This window comes from Buteo buteo, chromosome 2 (assembly GCF_964188355.1).
Source record: "Buteo buteo chromosome 2, bButBut1.hap1.1, whole genome shotgun sequence".
NCBI lineage: Eukaryota > Metazoa > Chordata > Aves > Accipitriformes > Accipitridae > Buteo > Buteo buteo.
Window position 1 is genome coordinate 79145967 of NC_134172.1, and position 22764 is coordinate 79168730.

Genomic DNA, 22764 nt, shown 5'->3' on the forward strand with positions numbered 1-22764 from the left:
TCTAAAAACACGCGTGGCCCGGCTGGCAGGGAGGGGAGGGGGGCGCTAGCCAGCGGGCGTGGGAACGGGTGGGCGGGAGGGGATTAGCCGTGAGTTGGGGGGCGACGGGACACCCCGGGACTGGCTCCGGGACACCGGGACGGTCCCACGGGGACTCGCCGTCCGGCAGAAGGACGGGAGCGTTCGGTGCGGCCGAGGGACGCTGAGCCCCGGCACCACCGCCCTGGCAGCAGGGGGTCCCGGCCCCACAGCCAGCCCCAAACCCAGCCCTGCTCCCCGCAGCCCGGAGGGACTCTGGGGGTCCCCACGCGCGTGAATTATTTATGCCTTGTCACAACCCGCCCCCTCTCCCCCCTCCCCACCAGCACCGCGCTTCTGTCTGCCCTTCCTTGCCAGCTCGGTGCCGGTGTCAGGCAGCTGGGCTCCTCAGAGCATCAGGTTGCCTTTCTGTCCCCTCTTTTTCCCCAGAACGCAATAAAGAGCACTAAAAGCGTGGGGCGATGAGCTCAGATTTCATTTTGTGCAGCTGGCTAGCTCATCCAGAGCTCAGCGGGCCAGGGCCTGCCATCCCCAGGGAGGGAAGCCGGCTGCTGTCCCCGTGGGTCAGCTTGCCCTCAGCCAGCCCTGGTGGCCCCCAGTCTGTGCCGGGCAGGAACCACCTCTGGGGATGGTCGGAGCAGCCGTAAGGCTCTGCCAGGGCACTGCGTCGGTCTTCTGCCCTGAGTGACCCTGCCTACAGGAAGGGAGAAATATCACCCCTCAAAATGGCTTTTATCCCCTTCTTTCCACCCCACCCAGCCCTTGAGAAAGAGGAGAGAGAGAAATGGGGTGTTGGAGATGCAGGAAGACCGAGCACTGATGGCAAGGACTGCCAGACCCTTGCCATGTGAGGAAAGGGTGCTGGGAGCCCACCCGGGGCTGACAGGTAACAGGGGACACGGGTTTTGGTGTCCTGTGTCCCTGCTCTGGGCAGAGCCCCAAAGCAGTGCTGCTCCTCCCTGGTGAAACTGCCCAGTTCCCGGCTGAGAACCACCAGCCCTGCTCCCCTCCAGTCCAGGTACCGCACAGGTGCTGCTCCCGCTCCTCTTGCTTACTGGTAACAACATGCTGGACGCTTGCCTGGGGTTCTGCACCCTCCAGTTGCCCAGAAAGCGTTGACTGACCTTCAGCGAGGCAGTGCCCAGCTGGGGCTGCTCCCTGCTCATAACCTCTGGCCGGTGCTGCTGGGTCCCTGCTGGCTGAACAGCTGGCCACACCGTCACTGCCTCCCTGACAATACCGCTCAGTGTCGCATGATGACGGTGACACCATTGCTTCACCGTTGATGGTGGAGGGACCTCCAATCTGTCTTGGATTGGTGCTTTTACTGGAGGGAGCCCCAGTGACATCCCTGAGGCACTGAGCGCAGGCTGGGGGAGAGGAGAAGTATCAGTGGAGGGGGGGACCTGACCTGTTGGCTCATGCCCTTCACGGGACTCATCTTGGCGAGAAGCACCCCAAAGGGTGCATGGTGACCCCCCGCGCTGTGGCACCTCCGGGCTGCCGGAGACAGGGGTGGCTGTACGGGGACCGCAGGGGTCAGGGATGGAGGGAGCGAGGTGTCGGCTGGCTGGTGGTCACCACAGTTCCGTGCGCAAATAATCCCTTAAGGGAGATTACCCAGATCGGAAGATTACTGGCCCTAATCCCATAAGGTCATTTGTTACAGTTAACTGGGGAGATCTCCTCCGTCTGTGGCAGCGTGTGCTAAAATAAGGCGGCTTCCAGGGGAGTGGTGGAAGCGAGCAGTAATGCACAGCATCCTGGCTGGGCTGGGAGTGATTCACACTCAGGTTGGATTTTTTCCTGACATCGACCAAAAGAGGCAGCGGGATTGGGGCTGGATGCCAATGCTGGAAAATGCTCCTTTTTTGGTGGGGGCGGCTGGCTGGAGATCTACAGACTGGATCGGGGGCCACCTGCTTCCCATCCACAGCCTCAGGGTTGGCTCCCATGGAGTCCAAGCGGGACAGGGGCACTGGGGTCGGCTGCAGAGTGGGATGCAGGACATGGGACAGGACATGAGATGCAGGATGCAGGACATGGGTCTGCTTTTCTCCTGCAGCCTCACACTGCAGCATCCACTGTGGAGTGGTTGGCTTCACCTTTCTGCCAGGCATGAAGGCAGCATTTGATCCTTGTTGCTTTGATGGGATCAGAAGAGTGTCTGATTCTTGTGATGTGTGCTGGCACCCTAACTAGAGCTGGAGCTCCATTTACCTCCCACGGGGACACATTTTTCAGACCAGTGACAAAAAGCTGGGTGGGCAGTGAAAGCCCCACCCGTCTGTCCTGCTGCACAGACACAGCCTCTTGAGACCAGAGTTTGGCTGCAGAGCTCAGAGCTGGAGGTCATGCTTGGGAAGCATGGCCTGGCTGGGTGGTGACCATCCCCTTCAGTGGGCTGGAAACCTTCTCCCGCCACCTCCACCAGCAGCCCTCGTGCTGCCCAGCAAGGCAAGGAGGAGGGAGTGCGTCCAAAGTCGGTGCGGGAGGGATGGGGATGGGGACGGGGATGGGGATGGACGTGGGGATGGGGACAGGGACGGGGATGGGATAGGGACAGGCTGCTCATGTCCTGGCAGCAGTGAAGGAAAGCACAGTGACCGTCTGGGGTTGCCAATGACAGTGCAATGAAGGCAGGGTTTTGTTGGGGATGTTGAGCTGCCTGGAGGGGCAGGGGCTACTTTCCCCGGGAAGCAGGGGGCCCAGCTTGGCAGAAGTGTGGGGGAAGCTGCAGCTGAGTCTGCTGCGGCACGAGGGATCGCAAAGCCACGGGCACCAGGAAAACATTTGCAGGGCAGCGAGCGGTGACTGGTGTCTGTGGTCTGTGGGCCTCTCCGCAGCCAAGCTCTGAGCCAGCCACAAATCATCACGGATTTCTTCTCCTGGAGCTGGCGCCAGGGGCAGTGCCTTTTGCTTGGAAGCTGGGCTCAGCCCCGGGGACCAGAGGTCCGTTTGAACCAGCTGCACGTTTATGTGCCCCCCTGGGAACCAGGCAGTCAGAGGGACCGGCCGCCCGCCCACTGCTGAGGGCTGCTTTGCTTTGCTGTGTATTTTGTTGTGGAAAGAGCAGGGTTTGGGTTCAGCATGTTCCTTTTTCTTCCTTGCAGCACTTTTATGTATGCAGCTAGAAACCCTCCCTGCCTGCTGACAGCTGCACGGGAAGGCTTCAGGGATGTTTATAGGTTTTTTTTCTCTCTCACTTTTCCCTGTGGCTGCTGGGGCCTGCTGTTAAGATAAATCAGACTTTAAACCACAGTCTCCGTGTTCTCAGGCTGTGGATGTTTAACTCCGCTTTCAGAGGGTGCGTTTCGGGGTCTGTGAAGGCAGGTGGGTCCGTCTTTCCTGGTCTCCAGGTCCCCTCTCCCTGGTGCTATGCCCACCATCGTGGCGGCACCGGCTCTGCTCCATTGCCCAGCCAGGACAGAGACTCCCCAGGGACGGAGCCCAAACAGGGCTGGGGCTGACCAGGTGTCGGGGGGGGCTCTGGCCAACGGAGCCTGTCACCCGAAGGGGCCCTGGCCCTGACCGTTGGTGGATGAAAGGCTCCTTTCTTTGGGCTCTGGGATGCTGCGAGCGTCCCCTCCCCCAGGCAGGCATTTGTCGAGGGGATCTGTCAGGAGCATCTCAAGGTTAGGTATTTAAGTCGCATTACCCATGCTAATACATGCAGCAGTGGGAGAGCCTCACCGAGGGCCTGACTCTGCTCCCTTGTGCTGACTAATGCCCCCCCACACACCCCCCCACAACTTGCTCCCTCTGTTTTGTGCATCAGGAACCCAGACTGACCCCCAGTTTTAGCTGATCCCCCTTGCTGCTCTGCAAGGCGGAGTTTGGAAGTTGGCCACGTTTCCTGGGATAAAACACGCTCCCCCTCGCTGCGTGCTGCGGCGTGCTCACCGTGGGCCAGGCTCCAGCCACGCGCGTGGCTCCTCCGCAGGCGAATACACGGGGCTGAGCCTTGGGGGCTGAAATGCAGCGAGCCGGAGTCCGTCCCTCTGGGCCGGGGGCAGCTGCCTGCATGTGATCACCCTCCCTGGAGACACGCTGCAAAGGAACAAAAAGCCCTTTCCCTCCCAGCAGCGCCGGGGATGCCAGCACAGTGCTGCTCCTCATGCATGCAGGGTACCAGCTCCTCGCACTGCCAGCCAGGCCAGGGCAGCCTGGCTCTGCCAGACACGCTGCATCCGAACTCTGATGGGCAACGAACGGAGGAGAGATGGTGGGGCAGAGCCGAGGAGCAGGGCAGCATCTGGGCACACTTACATCCAAACCCCAGTGCCCCAGGTCCGCCCAGAGACCTTGGCACTTCACCGGCTTGCGTGGTTCCTCGGGGACTTCCCCAAGGCTGGGACTCTCCCTCCAAAGCGGGGCTCAGGTCCAGCCCAGCAGGACCCTGCCGGGACTCCCTTGGGCAGGAGCCTGGTGGCCTTTGGGCCTGTCCCAGCCCCGGGGAGGGGGTGACAGAGGGACCCGCAGCATCTCCATCCTCCCAGGCTCACACCGCCCTGGCCCGCTCCAGGGCTGGACCCGTGATCAGGGTCCTGCCCGGGCTGAGGGCTGAGACTCGGGGCTGGGGGAGCCCGAGGCCGCCCAGCAGCTGCTCAGGGGGCTCCGGTCCTTGAGGAGCTGCGTGAGGGGGTGGTCGGACAGCACGGCCGATGCCCCGGGTAGGTTCCACCGGGACCGGGGCGGGGAGGCACCCGCTGGCCCCCGGGCGGGGGCTCGGCGGGGACCAGGCCGTCCTTGTCGGCGGGGAGCCCGGTGTGGGGGGGTCGGGGCCGACCGGGGGAGGGGCCCGTTGCCCTTCCCGGCGGGGACGCTGGGGGGGCGGCGCGGGGAGGCGCCCACCGGTACCGTGCGCTCCCCCGGGACCCCGGGGGGGGAGCGGCTGCCCTTTCCGGAGGGGGGAGCGGCGGGGGCGGGGGGGGGGGGACACGGGCGACGACACGGGGCGGGGGCTCCCGGGGCCGGCCGGGGGAGGGGGAGGGCGGGGGCGGGTCTCGGCGGGGCCGGACCGGGCCGGGCGGCCCGTGGCGGCCGGGCGGTCGCGGGGCGAGGCCGGCGGGGGCGGGCGCTGCCGGGGCGGGCTCGTCGGCGCCGTCCTCCCTCCGGAAGTCTCTCCCGCTCCCTCCTTTCTCCTCCTCTCCCCCGACAACATGGCCGCGAAGTCGGACGGCGGCGGCGGTGGCGGCGGCGGTGGCGGTGGCGGCGGCGGCGGCGGCCCGGCCGTGAGGCTGGAGAGCCCGGAGGGAGGCGGCGGGGGGAGACGAACGGGAGGAGGAGCGGCCCCCCCGGCGAGACGATACCGTTTGCGGGACGGCTGCTGGGTGCTCTGCGCCCTCCTGGTCTGCTTCGCGGACGGCGCCTCGGACCTGTGGCTGGCGGCCCACTACTACGTGCGGGGGCAGCGGTGGTGGTTCGGGCTGACGCTGCTCTTCGTGCTGCTGCCCTCGCTGGTGGTGCAGCTGCTCAGCTTCAGGTGGTTCGTCTACGACTTCGCCGCCAGCACCAAGGACAGCGCCGGCAGCACCAAGGACAGCGCCCGCGGCCCCCGCGGCTGCTGCCGCCTCTGCGTCTGGCTGCTGCAGGGCTTCATCCACCTCCTGCAGCTGGGGCAGGTCTGGAGGTACGGGGGGGGCCGGAGGGGGGGGCCGGGGGGTCGGGATGGGGCTGCTGTGGGGCCTCATCCACCTCCTGCAGCTGGGGCGGGTCCGGAGGTACAGGGGTTGGGGGGGTACCGGGGGGTCAGGGGGTCGGGGTGAGGCTGCCGTGGGGCCTCATCCACCTCCTGCAACCGGGGCGGGTCTGGAGGTACAGGGGTTGTGGGGGTACGGGGTGGGTCAGGGGGTCGGGATGAGGATGCTGCAGGGCCTCATCCACCTCCTGCAACTGGGGCGGGTCTGGAGGTACAGGGGGGCCACGAGGGACACAGAGACAGGATAGGGATGGGGAAGATGGGGCTCAGGGGACTGCTGTGGGGCCTCATCCATCTCCTGCAGCTGGGGCGGGTCCGGAGGTACAGGGGTTGTGGGGATACGGGGGGGTCAGGATGAGGATGCTGCAGGGCCTCATCCACCTCCTGCAACTGGGGTGGGTCTGGAGGTACCGGGGGGCTACGAGGGACACAGAGACAGGATAGGGATGGGGAGGATGAGGAGCCAGGATGGGGCTCAGGGGGCTGCTGCGGGGCCTCATCCACCTCCTGCAGCTGGGGTGGGTCTGGAGGTACAGGGGTTGTAGGGGTACGGGTGGGTCAGGATGAGGATGCTGCAGGGCCTCATCTACCTCCTGTAGCTGGGGTGGTTCTGCAGGTATGGGGGGACCAGAGGTACGGGGGGGTCAGGGAGGGTCAGGGGGCCAGGATGGGGTTACTGCAGGGCCTCATCCCTCTCCTGCAGCTGGGGCAGGTCTGGAGGTATGGGAGGACCAGGGGTATGGGGCGGGGGGTCAGGGGGTTGGGATAAGGCTGCTGCAGGGCCTCATCCACCTCGTGCAGCTGGGGTGGGTCTGGAGGTATGGGAGGACCAGGGGTACTGGGGGACCAGGGGGCTGGGATGGGGCTGCTGCGAGGCCTCATCCCCCTGCTGCATCTGGGGCAGGTCTGGAGGCACGGGGGTCGTGGAGCCAGTCTGGGGCTAGAGGGAGTGGCAGGGTGCAGCAGGGACATGGGGGGGATAACAGGGTGCAGCACGGAGGACACAGGTGGGGATGGCAGGGTATGGGGGGTATTGGGTGGGGATGGTGAGGTGCAGCAGGGGCCCAGGCGGGTGGGGGGGGCACGGGGATCAATCTCTCTGCAGCCACAGCAGGATGGGTGGTGGGGGAGAGCCCCCAGCAGAGCCCAGCTGCGGGTGTAGGCAGGAGCTGTGGGTGTGGGCAGGAGCTGGCATGACTAGCCCACAGCCCAGCTGGGTGGCACAAGACTGCTGTCCCCATGGCCGGGTGGTGCTGGACCTGCTGGGGGGCCTGCCTGGCCATGACAGCCAGGTGCCAGGGGGTGTGAAGTGCTTCTGCTGGGCCCCGAACACCTTGGGCTCGGATTGTCCCCCCCATGTGCCTCCCTGTGCTCCTGCTCGGAGCTCGCTGTAGTCTGTGGGGTCACGGGTGAGGAGGTGCCGTTCGTCCCCAGCTTTTTCTGGGCCTGGGCAGGGTGTGCAGGCAGGGTGAGCAACAGCTTGGCACACTGGAGCAGTCTCGAGGCCCTTTGCCTGTGTCTCTGCAGACCCTCTAGAAGCCCAAGCTGATGGTTTATTGGCACCTTCCTCCCCTTCCTCCGGCCCTGCTCCCTCCCAGCTCCGCTGAGCTCCATCCTTGGGGCGCTGGGGAAGAGCCGTGGCTCTGGCACCGAGCTGCTTCCCAGGGAAGGCTGGTGCTGGGAAGGGAGTGGAGACAATGGCAAATTCCCGGAACAATGCACCGAGCAGGCAGCGCTCAGGCTCAGGTTTCGGTGCTGTTTCGCCTCCTGAGCTACTGTAGTACAGAGGCTCCTCCACTCCCTGTTGTTGTCTGCATGCATTCATTCATCTGCTGCTTTTCCTGGGATGCTCCTGGGACGTCTAACTTTGTTTCACAGTCCAGCGTGCACTGTGCTAGAGGGGCTCCTGCCCTTCCCTCACCAACACAGCCACCACCTGCCCCTCCCCGATCCCACCCACCCCCATGGCAGCTCTCAGGGTATGCTGGCTGCAGGATGGGTGCAAGCCCTGCCTTAGTGTGCTGGAGGAGCTGGTGAGGGAGAGGATGGGAGCTCTTCGGCCCACTGGCTGCTGAGCCTGCCTGCAGCCGGCCTTGGCCCTGACACCCTGCAGGCAATTACCTGATCCTGGCCTGAGCTGGGGCCAGGCTGCGGTCGGGGGCTTTGCTGCCGGTGGTGTCAGCCACGCTCTCCTGATCTGCTGCACCGCGGAGGCTCTTAAGCCAATTAAAGCGGTAACTCTCAGCACTGACCCTCCAGGACATGTTGGTCTCAAGCTGCAGCTGAGGCTCTTTCTAATCTCGGTGTTTGGGATTAGCTTGGGTGACCAGTTAAATGCAGTTTGTTAAACCCATTAGTGAGGTTGGATCCGGTGCAGGTAGACGTGGCAGTTAAAGAAGTGTTAAATAAATGCTACATGTGAAGGGAAAGCTTTTCCCTGGCCAGGGTACCATGCCCCTTGCCAAACATCTTTCCCTTCCCTGATTTACCTGCCTCCTCCCTGCCTTGCGATTGCCTCACCCCTACCAAATCCATCGCTGTGCAGCCCCGAGCCCCAGCTGTGACAAAGACCCCAAATCACAAAAATACAGCTGCTTCCCAGCTGCAAAGGCAGCTCTGAGCACAAACCCTGAGATTATCCCAAATTAAAGCTGCTGCGAGAAGCTGCTGAAGTTAGTTGTCATCAGCGCGTTCATGATACACATGCAAATACTCCGCCACGGATGCTCTCCGGAGACGGTGCCGGTTGCATGACCATGTGCTCGTGTAAGCAGCAGCGGCACAGGCCCGTCCCCCAGGTAAGCCCATGCCACCGCTGCGTTTGGGGGCTGCTGCTTGGATGGTTTTGCAGCTTGGGAATTGTTATCCACTCTGCTTGCAAAAAGTCACCAGCTTTTTCACCAAAGAAACACCAAAGGAAGGGATGCTGTGCATGCCACGTGTGTCTCCCACCCAGCAGTGTGCCAGGGGTCCCCTGTCACCTCCGTGGGCTGGCAGCTGGCTGGTGTGTCTCTGCGGGTCCCGTTGCACTGGGGACAGCCCTGCCTGTGCCCGTTGTGCCCCTGTGTCTGCTTTAGCCCAGGGTCACGCCTGGTTTGGCTGCCTGGGGGTCACCGGGGCCAGACCTGGGGTGCCCTCTCCACCCGCAGGGCCTCCCAGAAAGCCCCCCATCAGCCCGTGTCCCCCCATCCTCTGCTGGCTTGGGGACCCAGTGCCACCCCTTGGTCCTGATGCCAGTCCAGCGGCAGCCCCGCAGGGCACGGACACCCTCAGCAGCACCCTGGGTGAACTCACGAGGGGTGGCAGAGCTGGGACCCACAGGTTTCCCCCCACTGGCCCTTCTGCTCCCCAGGCCTTCACTCTGCCTGCTCAGGAGACCTCTCAGCCCTGGGAGCACCCGGCTTGTCCTGCTGCAGGACCCAGCACTGGGGTCAGTCACTTGCTGGGGGTCCCTGCCTGGACCCGGTGCGCAGGACAAGGGGCTTTTTGGGGCCAGACTGAGCTTTTCCCTGAGTATGAGTGGCCTCTGCTGCTCCTGTTCGCCCCAGGGACCCAGGGCACGTTGGGGTGTGAGGACGGTGGGACACGGGGGCTTTCATCAGCGCGGTGCCATGCCAGCCAGGCCCATGTGCAGCTCTCCTTGATGACCTGACTTGGCGGGATGTGTAAGGGATTAAAATGGCTGCAACAGGGAAGCAATTTTCTCCTTGTTTAAATAAAGGATTAAGGGATGATATCCCAAATTACCTTCTAGGAAAATTGCACTCCGTATCGCTCACTCTTAGACCCGAGGGTCCCTTGTCCTTTTCTATCTGAGGACAATGATTAGTGGATTTGGTTATAACCAGGGCTGGGCTTTTCTCCTTGCACTTCTTTTGTTCCGATACTTGAAAACCAGGGTCAGTAGCTGGGAACGGGGGGCAAACAGTGGTACTGGCAGCAAACCCGGCCATGGTGGGGCTCTGGCAAACCTGGCTGTGGTGAGGCGCCAGCAAACTCATCCGTGGCGGGGCTCTGGCAAACCCAGCACCCACCTGAGCCCACCACCTTCCTGCTGCAGGGGTTTCGTTAGATTACTCTTTGTAATACAAAGGAGGGAGCAATTAGCCCTGAGAGCTCTCGCGGTCGGTTTCTGCCTCATCATCAGTTTTTTGAAAATTAAATGATTTTTTTTCAAGTGATTGATTCTGTATTTCCCATGCAGCTGCTGCGGTGCTGGGTTGGTAAGCGCCCGCCGTGCACTGTCAGCGCGGGGATGTTTCTCTGGGCTGAAACACCACGGGATGATCAAATGCATAACAAATAAGAATCAACATTTCATTCTGGCAAGTTGATGGGAGATGAAATCTTGTTTTAATGAGATCTATGGAGCTGATGGGAAGACAGGAGAGTAATTGTGCCCCCACCGAAAGCTGGGGGAGGCCGCGGGTCACTAGTTGAATGGCTGAGGAGCTGGGGACGGCACGTGGTGGCTGCCGGCTGTGCCACGGGGACGGCACAGCTCTGCGGTCTGTGTGGGGGGGCTGCCGTGTGCCGCAGAAGGTGGGATCATGGCACTGACGAGCCCAATTAGCGAGGCTGATTACAGGGAGAGGATGAGGTTGCCGGTGTCCGTGTCTCCCATGGGTGCCCTGGGACCAGCAGCGATGGCCTGTGGCATCTGGGCTCTGCATCGCTTCTCCGGTTGCTTTCCCCCCCATGCCATGTCCTCTGTCCCCAGGCCATCCCTTGGTTTGCACCTTGCCAGTGAGGGGGGTCCGACCCTGGGCCCTTCTGCGGGGCCAGAAGAGGCGGCTTGTGGGGAGAGGGGCTGGGGGGCAGCCGCCACGGTGCTGCCGCGATGGCAGTGCTGGCCTGGCTGGGCACGAGCAGGTGGCACCCGGTTGCAAATCTGTTCCGGGAGCCGAGCGGCTGCAGCCTCTCCCCCCGAGCAGCGAGGGACGGGCCTCAGGAAAGGCTAAAATTAGCTTCTCCCCCCGAGGTGGACATTAAAACGTCATTTTGACACCAGCGCAAAGAAGCCGGTGGGAACCGGGAGCTGGGCTAGCTGTGGGGCCACGGGATGGCCCCTGCAGCCATTGGCACCCGCTGAAACCGGGGCGGGACTACCAAAATTGCGTTATATGCTGACAGCAATGTCTTGCCTGGCCACCTTTTGGCGGGGGGGCTTTTTGGGGCTCCCAGCAGGGCGGTGGGAGGGGATGGGGCAGGCAGTGACAGGGCATCGCTGGGGAGGACCACGAGAGCCCCATGGGACCCGCATGCCCACCCTGCCCTCCTGCACGCTGAGGGAGCTGCTGGAGCTGCCCGGGGTGGGAGCAGATGGTAGCAGAGTGGCACGGGGCCCTCTGTGGCCCCAGCTGATGGCCCCCACCATGGTCTTGGGGCTGTGCAGCCCAGGGGCAGGAGCACCCAGCCATCCCCGTGGCGGGAGCAGGGCCAGCTCTTGCCTCCTCCTGCTGACGGATGAGCCAAAAGTGCTGGGATCAGGGTTTCTCCCGCATGTCAGGCTAATGGAATCGGCTGGCAGCGCTTTCTGGAGCTGATGGAGAGGCCGTCGCTCTGCGTGAGGGTTTTACTCGCCTGGGAGGAAGCTTTATGGTCCGACATCCTCCCGCTTCGTCTTTCTGTCTTCCTCCTCGTCCGGCTCCCTCCTCCCCCCGCAGCAGTGGAGCCACCAGCCCATGGTGCAAGCAGGGCTGCCCGGGGATGCCCTGCCTGTCCGGCCCCGTGTCCCCTCCTGCGGTGCCCGGATCTGGCCCCGTGCCGCAGGGAGGGGTCCCTGGTGGCGGTGACTCAGCCGGCGTGTGCGTCGGTGCCACACACACCTCCGCTGACCCCCGGCCGACGACCAGATGGCCGGGGCCGGCGTGCGCCCGCGCCCACAGCCCTGCCAAAAACCGAGGCAACGCCGGCACGAGCGCCCGGGAGCTTCCCGCGGGCAGCGCGGCACGACCAGCTGGTGCCTCCGTCCTGGCTTGGGGCAGGAGGAGGCAGGGTGGGCTCCGCGCCAGCCAGGACCAAAATATCCCCTTTGAGAAGCAGCCGGACGTGGTTCTGGGCTGGGGCCAGGGCACCCCAAATCCACAGGTGGCCGGAGAGCAGGGCTGAGGGGGGGGATCCCCGGTTGGGGTGGGGAGGCAGACCCTGCGTGGGGGAGAGGGCGCAAGGGCAGCACCGGGGTGGGCAGTGGGGCGATGGCTAGGTGAGCCCCGGGGCAGCAGGGTGCTGAGCTGGCTTTGCACAAGCTGCCTCTTCCCGGCATCTCGGGGGTCCAGGGTGGGACAGGGGTAAGCTCAGCATCGCCACTGCCCTGCAGCCCCCTGCACCCCCAGCGTGGGGGGCCTTCCGTGGCCCCAAATCAGGGGGGAAGTGCTCACTGGAGCAGGTTGGCAGCGGTCACGGGGCACACCTCGCATGGGCAAGAGGAGGTGAGCTCGGCTGCCTGAGCGGTGGGGGCTCGTCTCACCCTCCCACCCTGCCTCGCGCAGGTACCTCCGCACGCTGTACCTGGGGCTGCAGAGCCGGTGGCAGGTCGAGCACCGCCGCCGCCACTTCTACTGGCGGATGATGTTTGAGAGCGCGGACATCAGCATGCTACGGCTGCTGGAAACCTTCCTGAAGAGCGCACCCCAGCTCGTGCTGCAGCTCAGCATCATGGTACAGCAGAACACCATCGAGCCGCTGCAGGGTAAGGGACGCGGACCCCGCGGCGGGGGACAGGGGCGGCTGGAAGGGGTGACACGGGGCTGCCGCAAGCTCTCACTGCTTCTCCCCGCTTTGTGCCCACAGGGCTCTCGGCCTCGGCCTCGCTGGTCTCCCTGGCGTGGATGATCGCCTCCTACCAGAAGGTGCTGCGGGACTCGCGGGAGGACAAGATGCCCATGTCCTACAAGGGGGCCGTGGTGCAGATCCTGTGGCACCTCTTCACCATCGCCGCCCGCGCCATCGCCTTTGCCCTCTTCGCCTCCGTGTTCCAGCTCTACTTCGGCATCTTCATCGTCACCCACTGGTGCATCATGACCTTCTGGATCATCCAGGGTGAGACGGACTTCTGCATGTCCAAGTGGGAGGAGATCATCTACAACATGGTGGTGGGCATCATCTACATCTTCTGCTGGTTCAACGTCAAGGAGGGACGGAGCCGCTACCGCATGTGCATCTACTATGTCATCACGCTGTCGGAGAACGCCGCCCTCACCATCCTCTGGTTCCTCTACTACGACCGCAAGACCACCTCCGACTTCGACGCCTTAATCCTTGTCTGCGTGGTCAGCTCCAGCTTCGCCCTCGGCATCTTCTTCATGTTCATCTACTACTGCCTCTTGCACCCCAACGGCCCCATGTTCAGCCCCCGTGTCGGCGGTTGCATTTTCCGGCAGCGGCCGGCCCCGGCGCTGGGGTCCCCTGCGGACGCCGTCACCAGCCCCCCCCGCTCGCTGCCGCGGACTACAGCGGGGGAGCGGGACGGGGCGCCGGGGGAGCGGGACAGCTGCGTGCCCGTCTTCCAGGTGAGACCCTCCGCCCCACCGGCGCCGGCCGCCCGCGCCCCGCGGACAGAGGGGCCCGTCATCCGCATTGACCTGCCCAGGAAGAAGTACCCGGCCTGGGACGCCCACTTCATCGACCGGCGCCTGCGGAAGACCATCCTGGCGCTGGAGTACGCATCGCCTACCACCCCGCGCCTGCAGTACCGCACGCCCGGTGCCCCCCAGGAGGTGCTGGAGTACGAGACCACCGTGTAGGGCGGCAGGTGCGGGGCTGCGGCGGGGCCCTCCCGGTGCCATCCCGGCCGTCCCACATCTTCGCAGCCATTTGCCTTTCGGTTGGGTTTGCCGGCGCTGCCGTGCCGCCGCAGCGAGCGCCCCGTGGGCGGGGGCCGGGGAGGTCTTTTGGTGCTATCCCCCCCCGCGCCACCCTCCCGCAGCCGAGACCCGTGTCCCACCCCACGGCGGCCGCCCCGGCTCCCCGCCGGGGCTCGTCCTTGCCAAAATACCTCACCGGTGCCTGAGCCCAAGGCGGTGGGTGCTGCGGCCCCGCAGTGCTCGACCGTGTCAGTGGTGCAGGATGGGGACTGGGGACACCGTGGGCTGGGGGCCGGCAGCTGCGAGGGGCTTGGGGCACGGTGGGGCACGGCGCGGGCCAGGTGGGCAGCACACGGGGACATGGGTGCCTGTGCTGTGGCAGCACCGTGGGGCTGGATCGCGGCTGCACCATGGTACGTGGGGCTCATCACCCCCAGAAAGCAGGGGCAGGGGACAGCTGGGAGCTGGCCAGCCCCCCCATGTCTCCTACTTCCCCCATTCCCTGCAGTGCCAGCCCCAGGGGGGCCCCTTCATCTCCATCCTCAGTCCCCCCAGCTCAGGGTCGAGCCACGTCCTCAACCCCACGGGGTCCCTGCTGCCCTGTGGGGCACAGACCCTGGCCCGGGGGGGCCCCTCATGGGTGGGCACGGACCCTGTTCCCCTGGGTCTGAGCTGGGCCCCCAGCTCTGGCCAGGATGGCAGCACCCCACCATCCCCCCCGTCCCCATGGGAACCGCTTCATCTCATCGGGTTTGTTTTCACCTGAACGGTGACATTTTGTGTGACATTTTCTACCTCCGCTGCGGCCAGGGAGGGGGGCAGGGCCTGGCTGGCACTGCTACGGGGGGCGTGCGGGGCCGCCGGCGTTCCCGGCGCTCCCCAAAGCGGGATTTACCCCCAGCCGTTCTCCCCTCCCGGGTTTGGCGTTGCTTCCCACCCGGGAGCGTTTCCATTCACCCCCCCCTCATTGGCATCGGCCCCATCCAGCTCCCCCATATAAACCTAAGCCGGGATCCTGCCTCCCCCCTGCCTGCCCCCTGCCTGCCCAGAGGAGCAGGGCTGCCCTGGGCTCCGGGTTTGAATGTGTCCCTGGTCCTGCCCGGATCCGTTGGCTTGCCCCTGCCTGAAGGACTGTGCTGAATGTACCCTGTGCCCCCCCCGGGGCCAGGCGTGCGCCAAGGGGGGGGTGTGTATGCGTGTGTGCGTGTGTTCGCGTGTGTGTGCAGGGGGCTGGCAGGGGTTTGCAGGGCAGGGAAGCTGCCGGACCACATGGCCCCATGCCCCCTGCCCCTGTGCCTTCCCCGTACCCGCTATGCCCCCCGCAACGGCCCCGCAGGGTTCTGGCCTCCGGCTGCCCTGTGCTGCGGTGCCAAGCCCTGCCCTGAGCCGGGGAGCGTGGGCAACCCCGTGGGTCCCACCGTGCCGTGAGGCACCATGCGAGGCACCGTGCCGGTGGGAAGGGCTCCTACTGGGAAGCTGTCCCTGGGAATGGCTCTGGCTGCTGCCCGCCGTGCTGGGGCATGGGGTCCCCGGGGGCTGGCGTGGGCGCCCGGTCCTGTGGCATGGCCAGGGCGGGTGGGTGCACGGTGTGGGTGGCATCACGTTGCTTTTGTTTCCCATTTCTCTGTAGCTGGAAGGCCGGGGTGACAGCGGGCTGGGGCGGGCTGTCGCTGGGGTCACTGGTGCTAACTGGTGCTAACTGGAAGCCTTGGAAACCCTTTTGGAGGAGGGTGCAGAGCATGGCTGGGGCTGGGCAGCGGGCTGAGCCCCCCGTGACCCACACCTCTCCTTCGCCACAGGTAACGGGCAGACCCCGGCGGTGGGTGCTGACCGCACTGCCGGGTGCGGGGTGTCTCTGCGGGGGGGTCTCTTATCCTCAGGGAAGGTCGGGGGCAGCGGCTGGGGGAGCCGGGCTGGGGCCGGGGCTCACCCCTGCAGCAGTCAAGCGGCATCGCCGCAGCCCTCGCCCCGTGCCCAGGCAGCGGCTCCTCACCGGGTCCCACTCGTGGAGCCGGGAAGCCACTGGGGATGGGGACGGGCCACATGGGGACAGGGTGCCAGCACAGAGTGGCTCCTCTGGGCTCCCCCCCTGCCCCAGCCCCTCTCCCCATCCCCCCGAGAGCAGAGAGGAGCTGCTGTTTGGGGTGATCTGCACCCCTCCGTGCCCTTCACCCCCAGGGTTTGTGTGGGGACCCCGGGGCTGCGCCGGCGGGACAGAGGGACACTTTTCTATGCACTCAAGCCACGGTACCCTCAGCCCTGGGCTGCCCTGGGCAGGGGTCTCAGCAGCAGCAGGCAGCACCGAGCCCCTGCCCATGCGGTGCTGCCGTGCTCGGCGTGGGGAGCCTGGCCGTGCGTGGGGCTCGGGGGGCAGCCATGGGTCCCGCTCCCAGCCCCGGGGCTCGGCCACCCCCGGGAAGCCAAACCCAGCACCCCGGTGCCAGCGGCAGCACCGGCATGGCAGCGCATGCCCAGCAGGACCACGGTGAAGGGGTGAGACCTGGGGCCAAGCCGGGCACTACGGGATGGGGGGCAGCTCCGGAGGTGCTCGAGCTCCCACTGGGGACGGGGATCCTGGTCCCTGGGGGTGTCACCCCCAGGGGTGGGCAGCGGGGCCACCCTGGCTTCAGGGAGCGGGGAGAGGTTTGGGCTGGGGCCTGACCCCGTTCACCCTCAGCCGGGGCCGTTCGTTCCTAGTGGGGGCTGCCGGGGGGGTCTTGGCTACGACCCTGGCCCCCCCCCCCCGGTGCTGGGACTTGGCAGCCGCTGTCACGTACTGTAAATACTCTGTGTGCCACCTTCTTCTCTGGGACCCTCGGCGCGGGCAGGGTGGGGGGCGAGCGGGAGGCCGGGGTCCGTACCGAGACTTTTTTGTATACCACAAACTTTTTGTATATTTTTAATTTTGCTGCAACATGAGATATTAAATTCATTTCAATAAGCCCTGCCTGTGGCAACCTGTCCTTGCCAGCACCTCTGGCTCATGCCCCAGACTCCGCAGCGGAGCAGGATGCTGCCCCTCTGTCCTGGGGTGCTCGGAGATGCTGCGGGATGGAGCAGGATGGCTGCAGGATGGAGCAGGATGGCTGCCGCGGTGCTGTCTGTCTGGTGTCGGTGGCCCTGGCCGGTTCTGGCCCCGGCGTGGCGGCCGGCAGGGAAGGGGTGCGCAGGCAGGATGCAGCGTGCCGGGGAGGAAGCCGCCGGACATGGCCGCTGCCGGCCAACCTCCTCCCTGCCAGAGGCCCCGATCGCCGGCTGACCCCCAGACCCACGGCAGGGGGCTCAGGACCCATGGGCGGCCACGGGGATGGAGTGCTGGGTACAGCTGCAAGGGCTCCTGCCGGTGCTGTTGGCCACGCCAGGCCCCGTGTTGGCAGGGCAGGATGGGGGCAGCAAGGGCTGGGAGCCCCCAGTGCTGCCCCACGAGGACGAGGACGGGGCTGATGTGGGGCCATGGGGCAGCGGAATCGGCCGCAGGCCCGGGGGGGAGCCCTGCGGCAGCGAGGGGCAGGGGCTGCTCTGCCATGGGGTCCCACGGGCACCCCCAGTCCCAGTGCCTGCTCTGATTCCATCCCAGTCTACTTCAGCCCCTGCCTCTGCCCAAATCCCAGCCCACCCCTCGCCCAAGTGCCACCCCCAGCCCCAGTCCCAGCCCAGTCCCAGTCCAAGCCCCTGCACCAGTCCCAGTCCAAGCCCCTGCACCAGTCCCAGTCCAAGCCCCTGCTCCAGTCCCATCCCAGCCTACTTCACCCCCTGCTTCTGCTCAGGTACCAGCCCAGCCCCAGTCCCAATGCCAGTCCCAATCTCAGTCCCAGCCCCAGTCTCAGCCCCTGTCCCAGTCCCAGTCCCAGTCCCAATCCCAGTCCCAGCCCATCCCAGTCCCAGCACCCCCCAGGAGGGGCAGGAACTCACATCCCAGCCGTCCTGGTGGAGTTTCCGACACAGGAAAACGCAGCGGCGCCGAGCGGGGCGGTGGGGGTGGCCGTGCCGGGAGGCAGCGCCGCGGCCCCGCCATGGACTGCGAGGCCAAGAAGGGGAAGAAGGTGCGTGGGGCTGGGGCTGGTGCCCTGGGGGGCTGGTGGGAGGGTGGGAGTGGGCGAGACATGTGGGGACACCAGGATGAGGGGCCCCGCACGCTCTCCGGTGGCACGGCGGGGAGAGGTGGGATCCCCACTCGCTGCCCCCCGAACCACCCAAATGGTCCAAATTTGGGGTCAGCTAGCAGAGAGGTGCCCAGCCCCTCCTCGGGCACCGGGTGCCCACGGACCCTGTGCGTGGGTGCCGGGGTTGGGTGCCCGGCGCTGATGTGTCCCCGTGCCCATTCTCCCTGCCAGGGCTTTGTGTCGCCCATCAAGCGGCTGGTTTTCCCCAAGGCGGCTCGGAGGCCGGCACTCCGCAGCAGCGTCTACCGGCGGCCGCTGCACTCGGTGCCCCTCTACCCCCCCGACTACTTGATCGACCCCCAGATCCTGCTGCATGACTATGTGGAGAAGGAGGTGAAGGTAAGGGGGTGGAGGGTTCCCAGGGATGCCCGGGGTCCTTGCCTGCTTGGGGGGGCTGAGAGACACCACTCACGGTGGCCAGGAGGGTCCTGGTCCCCTCCCTGCCCAGGCAAATACCCCAGGAGGGTGGGCTGGGGATGCAGGGAGGACCCCCCCGTTGCAGGGTCTCCCTGCACCCCAGAGAAATGCATCCTGCCCATGGGGACATGGGTGCGCCGGGGGAGGCTCTGGGTCCTGGGGTGAGGAGGACGGATGCCCCAGCCCCCCCAAGCTGCCCCGGGTTTTGTCCCCCCTCAGTTTTTAGGCCACCTGACATGGGTGACAGCCTCCCTGAACCCCTCCAGCCGGGATGAGGTGCTGCAGCTGCTGGACACGGCCAGAGTAAGAGGGGTCCCCACCGCCCAGGGTACCCCCCCAGTGCTGCCCAGAGGGTGGGCGCCGGGTGCCCCACGTCCCTGGCACACGCTCTGCCCCCGCAGCAGCTGAAGGAGCTGCCGCTGCAGACGACGCCGGAGCAGGACAGCATCCTCAGCCTCTCGGCACGCTGCCTCCTGCTCACCTGGCGCGACAACGAGGAGCTGATCCTGCGCATCCCCACCCACGAGATCGCCGCGGCGTCCTACCTGCGCGATGACGCCCTGCACCTCCTCATCCTCAAAACCGGTGCGGGCGTCCGGCTGGGGCCGGCGGCCACGGCACAGCCCACCCTGAGCACCCGCTGTCCCCAGGGCACGGAGGGCCAGAGCCTGGGAGGGTGATGGAGCGGTGCCGGGTCCGGCCGAGGCAGCAGCACGGGCCGAGCACAAAAGCCCGTGTTGCCCCCCCAGCTTGGCGGGGGTCCGCTTCCCCGGGGCTGGAGGGGGGCACTGCCTCCGGCTCCCCTTGCCCTGGCAGGCAGGTCCCAGCTGCGGTCCCAGTCCCGGTTGCCTTTAGTGGCAGGTGGAGAGGAGACTGGAAACAACTCCTGTCCCCGTCCCCTCCAGCACACGGAGCCCCAGAGGGCTCAGCAAACCCGGGCTCGGCTGCCAGCCACAGGCAGGGTGCCCGGGGAGGGGGCTGCACCAGGCTGAGCTCCAGCCTGCACACAGAGCACTCCCACCCTGCTGCCCCTAATCCCCCTGCCCCAGCCCCACCGCCCCCAACCCACTGGGGCTCCCCCATCCCCAGCCCAGCACCCCCATCCCTCCGCATCCTGCCTGGCCGGTGGGACGCGGCAGCCAGGGCAGGGGCTGGGGGCCAGGCGGGGTGGGCAGCGCAGCCCCCCGCCCTGACGCCCGGTCTCTCCTCGCTACCCCAGGCCTGGGAGTGGACCCGGTCCCCGCCGGAGCGCACCCCGAGGTGGCTCCGGCCGGTGTACCGGAGGCGTTTCCCGCCGAGAAGCGGCCGGGGGGCTCGTGGCCGGAGGGGGGACGGCTGGGGGGTCCGATGGAGCGCCGGCACACCATCTGCAGCCTGGACTGGCGAGCGGCGCGGGGCGGGCAGGAAGGCCGGCAGGGCGGCAGCCTGGAGCGGCGGCGGGGCGGCAGCTGGGAGCGGCGGCAGCGCGGGCGGCCCTCGGGCAGCTGGGAGCGACGGCAGCCCTGCGGCGGCAGCTGGGAGAGGCGACGGGCCGGCACCGCCGGCGGCAGCTGGGAGCGTGGCACGGGCTTCGGCAGCTGGGAGCGGCGGCACGCCGGCAGCAACCCCCTGGATCCCCAGGAGCCCTGCCCCGACGCCTACTCCAACCTCATCATCCTCGCCGTGCCCAACAGGGTGAGCGGCCCCCGGCGTGTGCCCACCCGACGGCACACGGCCACCCGCCTGCACCCACCCGCCCGCGTTCCCTCCCTCCCTCCGTCCCGTTGCAGGATGCCGCCGAGGAGTCCTGCGCGCTCATCTGCCAGGTCTTCCAGATCATCTACGGGGACCAGAGCATCGAGTGCGTGGACCGCGCCGGGTACCACTACACCTCCACGCCCACGCGGCCCTGGCTCTCCAGCAGGAGTGAGTGGCCGGGGACAGGCGTGGGGACACCGAGCGGGACGGCGCGGGGCTGGCGGGCAGGGGTGCGTGGGCACAGCGTGGGGGGCTGGTGCCGTGGCAGAGGCTTGGCCCCACTCTGAGCCCTCAGCTCTCCCTCCCCAGGCGAGAGCTGCCGCACAGACGGGACGTACGGCTACGATGCCGACTTCAGCTGCTGCAGCTCTTTGTGAGTCTGGCTCCCACAGGGTGCCCCTGCACCCGGGTGGGTGCCTCTGCCCCAGGGTGGGTGCCTGTCCCGGCTGCAGAGATGTCCCAGCCCTGCTTGATGGTGGGTGCTGTGCAGCACAGGGGGACAGGCAGTCACAGGAGGGGTGCCAGGTCCGGCTGACCCCCATCCTCCCGCAGCAACGGCTCCCACGAAACCTTCGAACCATATTACAGCGGTGCCTCCTCGCCCTCCTTCCACCGGTCCCACCACAGCCTGGCCACCGCCTGCAGCGGCAGCGACCAGAGCGGCGCGGGGCTGGAGCAGCTGCAGGACTACATGGTGACGGTGCGGGCATGGGGTCCGGCGAGGGGCCCTGCTCGGCGCCAGCGGCCGGGGACGGGGGGCAGTGGGCTGGTCTGAGCCCCCCGCACCAGAGAGCAGCCAGTGGGGTGCGGGGTGGGGGGGCCAGGGCTGTGTGCCGCCAGTGTCGCCAACCCCAACTCATCCCCGTGTCACCGCAGCTGCGCAACAAGCTGTCGCCGCAGGAGATCCAGCAGTTCGCCCTCCTGCTCCGGGAGTATCGCCTGGGCACGCCGGTGCGGGAGTACTGCGCCGAGCTCCTGCGCCTCTACGGGGACCGCAGGAAATTCCTCCTCCTGGGTGAGTGTCTGGGCTCCTGCTGCAGCCACCCTGTGTCATCGCGTCACCCTGGCGATGTCCGTGCATCCCTCGGGGACGGGGTGCTGGTGCCAGGTGTGCTCTGGGGTGCTGCTTGCGGGGGACGGGGTGGGACGAGCCCCCCCTGCAAGCAGTAGGTGGGGCTGGCTGGCATCGCGCCCCAGCGCTGCCCACCCGGGCAGGGTCACCCCGAGGCTCACAGCACCCATGGCAGGAATGAGGCCCTTCATCCCCGACCAAGATATCGGGTACTTTGAGACCTTCCTGGAGAGCATCGGCATCCGCGAGGGCGGGATCCTCACCGACAGCTTCGGCCGCATCAAGCGCAGCATGAGCAACACGTCGGCCTCGGCCGTGCGCAGCTACGACAGCTGGTCCCTGCGCTCCGAGTCCGAGTCCTTCAACCGCATGATCACGGACATCACCCACGACATCGAGGCGCTGGCGCGGGACGAGGAAGAGGAGGAGGAGGAGGAAGAGGACAACTACCTGTGAGGGAGTGCCGAAACCCAGCGGTCCCCTCCCCACTCACCGACACGGTGCTGCACCTCCAAGCCCAGACTGGCCAGGTGTCCAGCTCTGCCCCAGTGCCTTGGAGGGGGGACATTGTCACTGCAGGAGGGGACAGGGGGTCTGTACTGCCCTGGCAGCTCTTGGCAGGGCTGGCGGCATCACAAGGCAGCCGTGGCGGTGGGGGACACCCTGGCTGGCAACACCATGTGCTGTAATTTCTGCAAATTGCAATTAAATGCCAGGGCTGGGAGCGGAGCAGGTTCTTCCCTGGGGAAAGGCTGTGCCGGGGTGCAGAGGCTGCTGCGGCGGGGGGAAAGACGGGGCAGGGGGGCTGCTCACAGCCCTGCCAGGCACGGTGCCACTGCTGGGCTGGGCACCCTGTCCACCCTGGTGCCACATGCAGGTTGCTCCCAGAGTCGGGGTGCTCCCAGCCGTGCTGGGCTGGCCTGAGGGATGCTCCTGGCAGTGCAGAACCCCAGAAAGCTCAGAGCAAATTGGGGGGGCCTTACAACACAGAGGCGGGGAGCGGTGGGGAAGTCTGTTCCTGCCAGGAAAGCACCCGAGAGCCCCCGCAGCCCCAGGGATGCTCTGAGCAAGGGCTGCCGGCGCAGAGTCCCCCATCCTGCTGCCGAGCACCCCGGTTTGAGGGCAGGGCTGGGGGGTGGATGAAGCTGAGATGCAGGCCACGCTGCAGGCAGGCGTCCCTCGTTCCGTGAGCGACGTCCCTGCAACACCCAGCTGGTTGCGGGGCGGCGGGTGTTTCACAAAAGGAAGTTCCTGCCCTGGGACCTGGCTTCCTGCAGCACTGCCCTGCAGCCCTCCCGCCGCCAGCAGACAAGGGACAGGGCCGTGCTCCCCGCCGGCCGATGGCCCCTGGCCACTGGCCAATGTCCCATGGCCGATGTCCCTTTGCCTATGGCCCCTGTCCACCTTCCCTCGGTGGGGGCTGCGGGACAGGGCTGCAGCCCCAGGCCAGTGCATGGGCAGGCAGATGCTGGGGGTACCTGCAGCAACATTATTTTTTTTTTCTTAAAAAAATTTACATAGGCAAATCCTTATGCAGGCGAGGTGCTCGCCACCCTGGCTGCTTCCTCTGCTGCTCCTGAGCTGGAGCAGGGGCTGGGCCCGGCCCTGCCTGCCCACGACAGTCGGTGGTCGGTGTCACAGCGGAGCCGCGGGTCCCTTTGCTGCTGCTGTCCCCATCCCAAATTCAGGGGTGCTCTGGGTGAACCAGAGCAACGCCTGGAGCACCGGGGGGGAAGCCTGGGAGGACCTTTGGCACGAGAACACCAGGGCCAGGAGAGACACAGCAAAGCCCATGGCCTCCCCGGCCCCTCCGAGCTGGGGTGCACAGCG

The 22764-nt window shown here is 66.4% G+C and overlaps 2 protein-coding genes across 4 annotated transcripts; both read left to right on the top strand.

Moving 5' to 3' along the window:
- The first annotated feature begins 5201 nt into the window (after positions 1-5201).
- On the top strand, positions 5202-13665 carry XKR7 (XK related 7). Its single transcript, XM_075022624.1, has 3 exons — positions 5202-5671; positions 12232-12431; positions 12533-13665. The coding sequence occupies exons 1-3, from the start codon at positions 5202-5204 to the stop codon at positions 13483-13485; spliced, it is 1623 nt and encodes a 540-aa protein (XP_074878725.1). The 3' UTR covers positions 13486-13665.
- A 3809-nt stretch (positions 13666-17474) lies between these two features.
- Positions 17475-21657, top strand: CCM2L (CCM2 like scaffold protein). Of its 3 annotated transcripts, none has more exons than XM_075022626.1 (10): positions 17475-17588; positions 17880-18047; positions 18345-18428; positions 18527-18710; positions 19345-19799; positions 19895-20030; positions 20172-20235; positions 20415-20562; positions 20739-20877; positions 21110-21657. In XM_075022626.1, exons 1-10 carry the CDS (start codon positions 17559-17561, stop codon positions 21388-21390), a joined length of 1689 nt encoding a protein of 562 aa, XP_074878727.1. In that variant the 5' UTR covers positions 17475-17558; the 3' UTR covers positions 21391-21657. The 3 variants fall into 3 exon arrangements, with proteins under 3 accessions (XP_074878727.1, XP_074878726.1, XP_074878728.1); XM_075022625.1 differs by lacking the exon at positions 17475-17588 and adding an exon at positions 17650-17706; XM_075022627.1 differs by lacking the exon at positions 17475-17588 and adding an exon at positions 17650-17706 and having other exon boundaries at positions 19940-20030.
- Positions 21658-22764: the final 1107 nt, after the last annotated feature.

Bases quoted from the DNA above. Each gene is read 5' to 3' on its own strand.
- XKR7 (XM_075022624.1), top strand. From the start codon at position 5,202: ATGGCCGCGAAGTCGGACGGCGGCGGCGGTGGCGGCGGCGGTGGCGGT. The intron at 5,672-12,231 runs GTACGGGGGGGG...TGCCTCGCGCAG, and splicing joins CAGCTGGGGCAGGTCTGGAG to GTACCTCCGCACGCTGTACC. The intron at 12,432-12,532 runs GTAAGGGACGCG...TTGTGCCCACAG, and splicing joins CACCATCGAGCCGCTGCAGG to GGCTCTCGGCCTCGGCCTCG.
- CCM2L (XM_075022625.1), top strand. From the start codon at position 17,665: ATGAGGGGCCCCGCACGCTCTCCGGTGGCACGGCGGGGAGAG. The intron at 18,048-18,344 runs GTAAGGGGGTGG...GTCCCCCCTCAG, and splicing joins ATGTGGAGAAGGAGGTGAAG to TTTTTAGGCCACCTGACATG. The intron at 20,236-20,414 runs GTGAGTCTGGCT...ATCCTCCCGCAG, and splicing joins TTCAGCTGCTGCAGCTCTTT to CAACGGCTCCCACGAAACCT.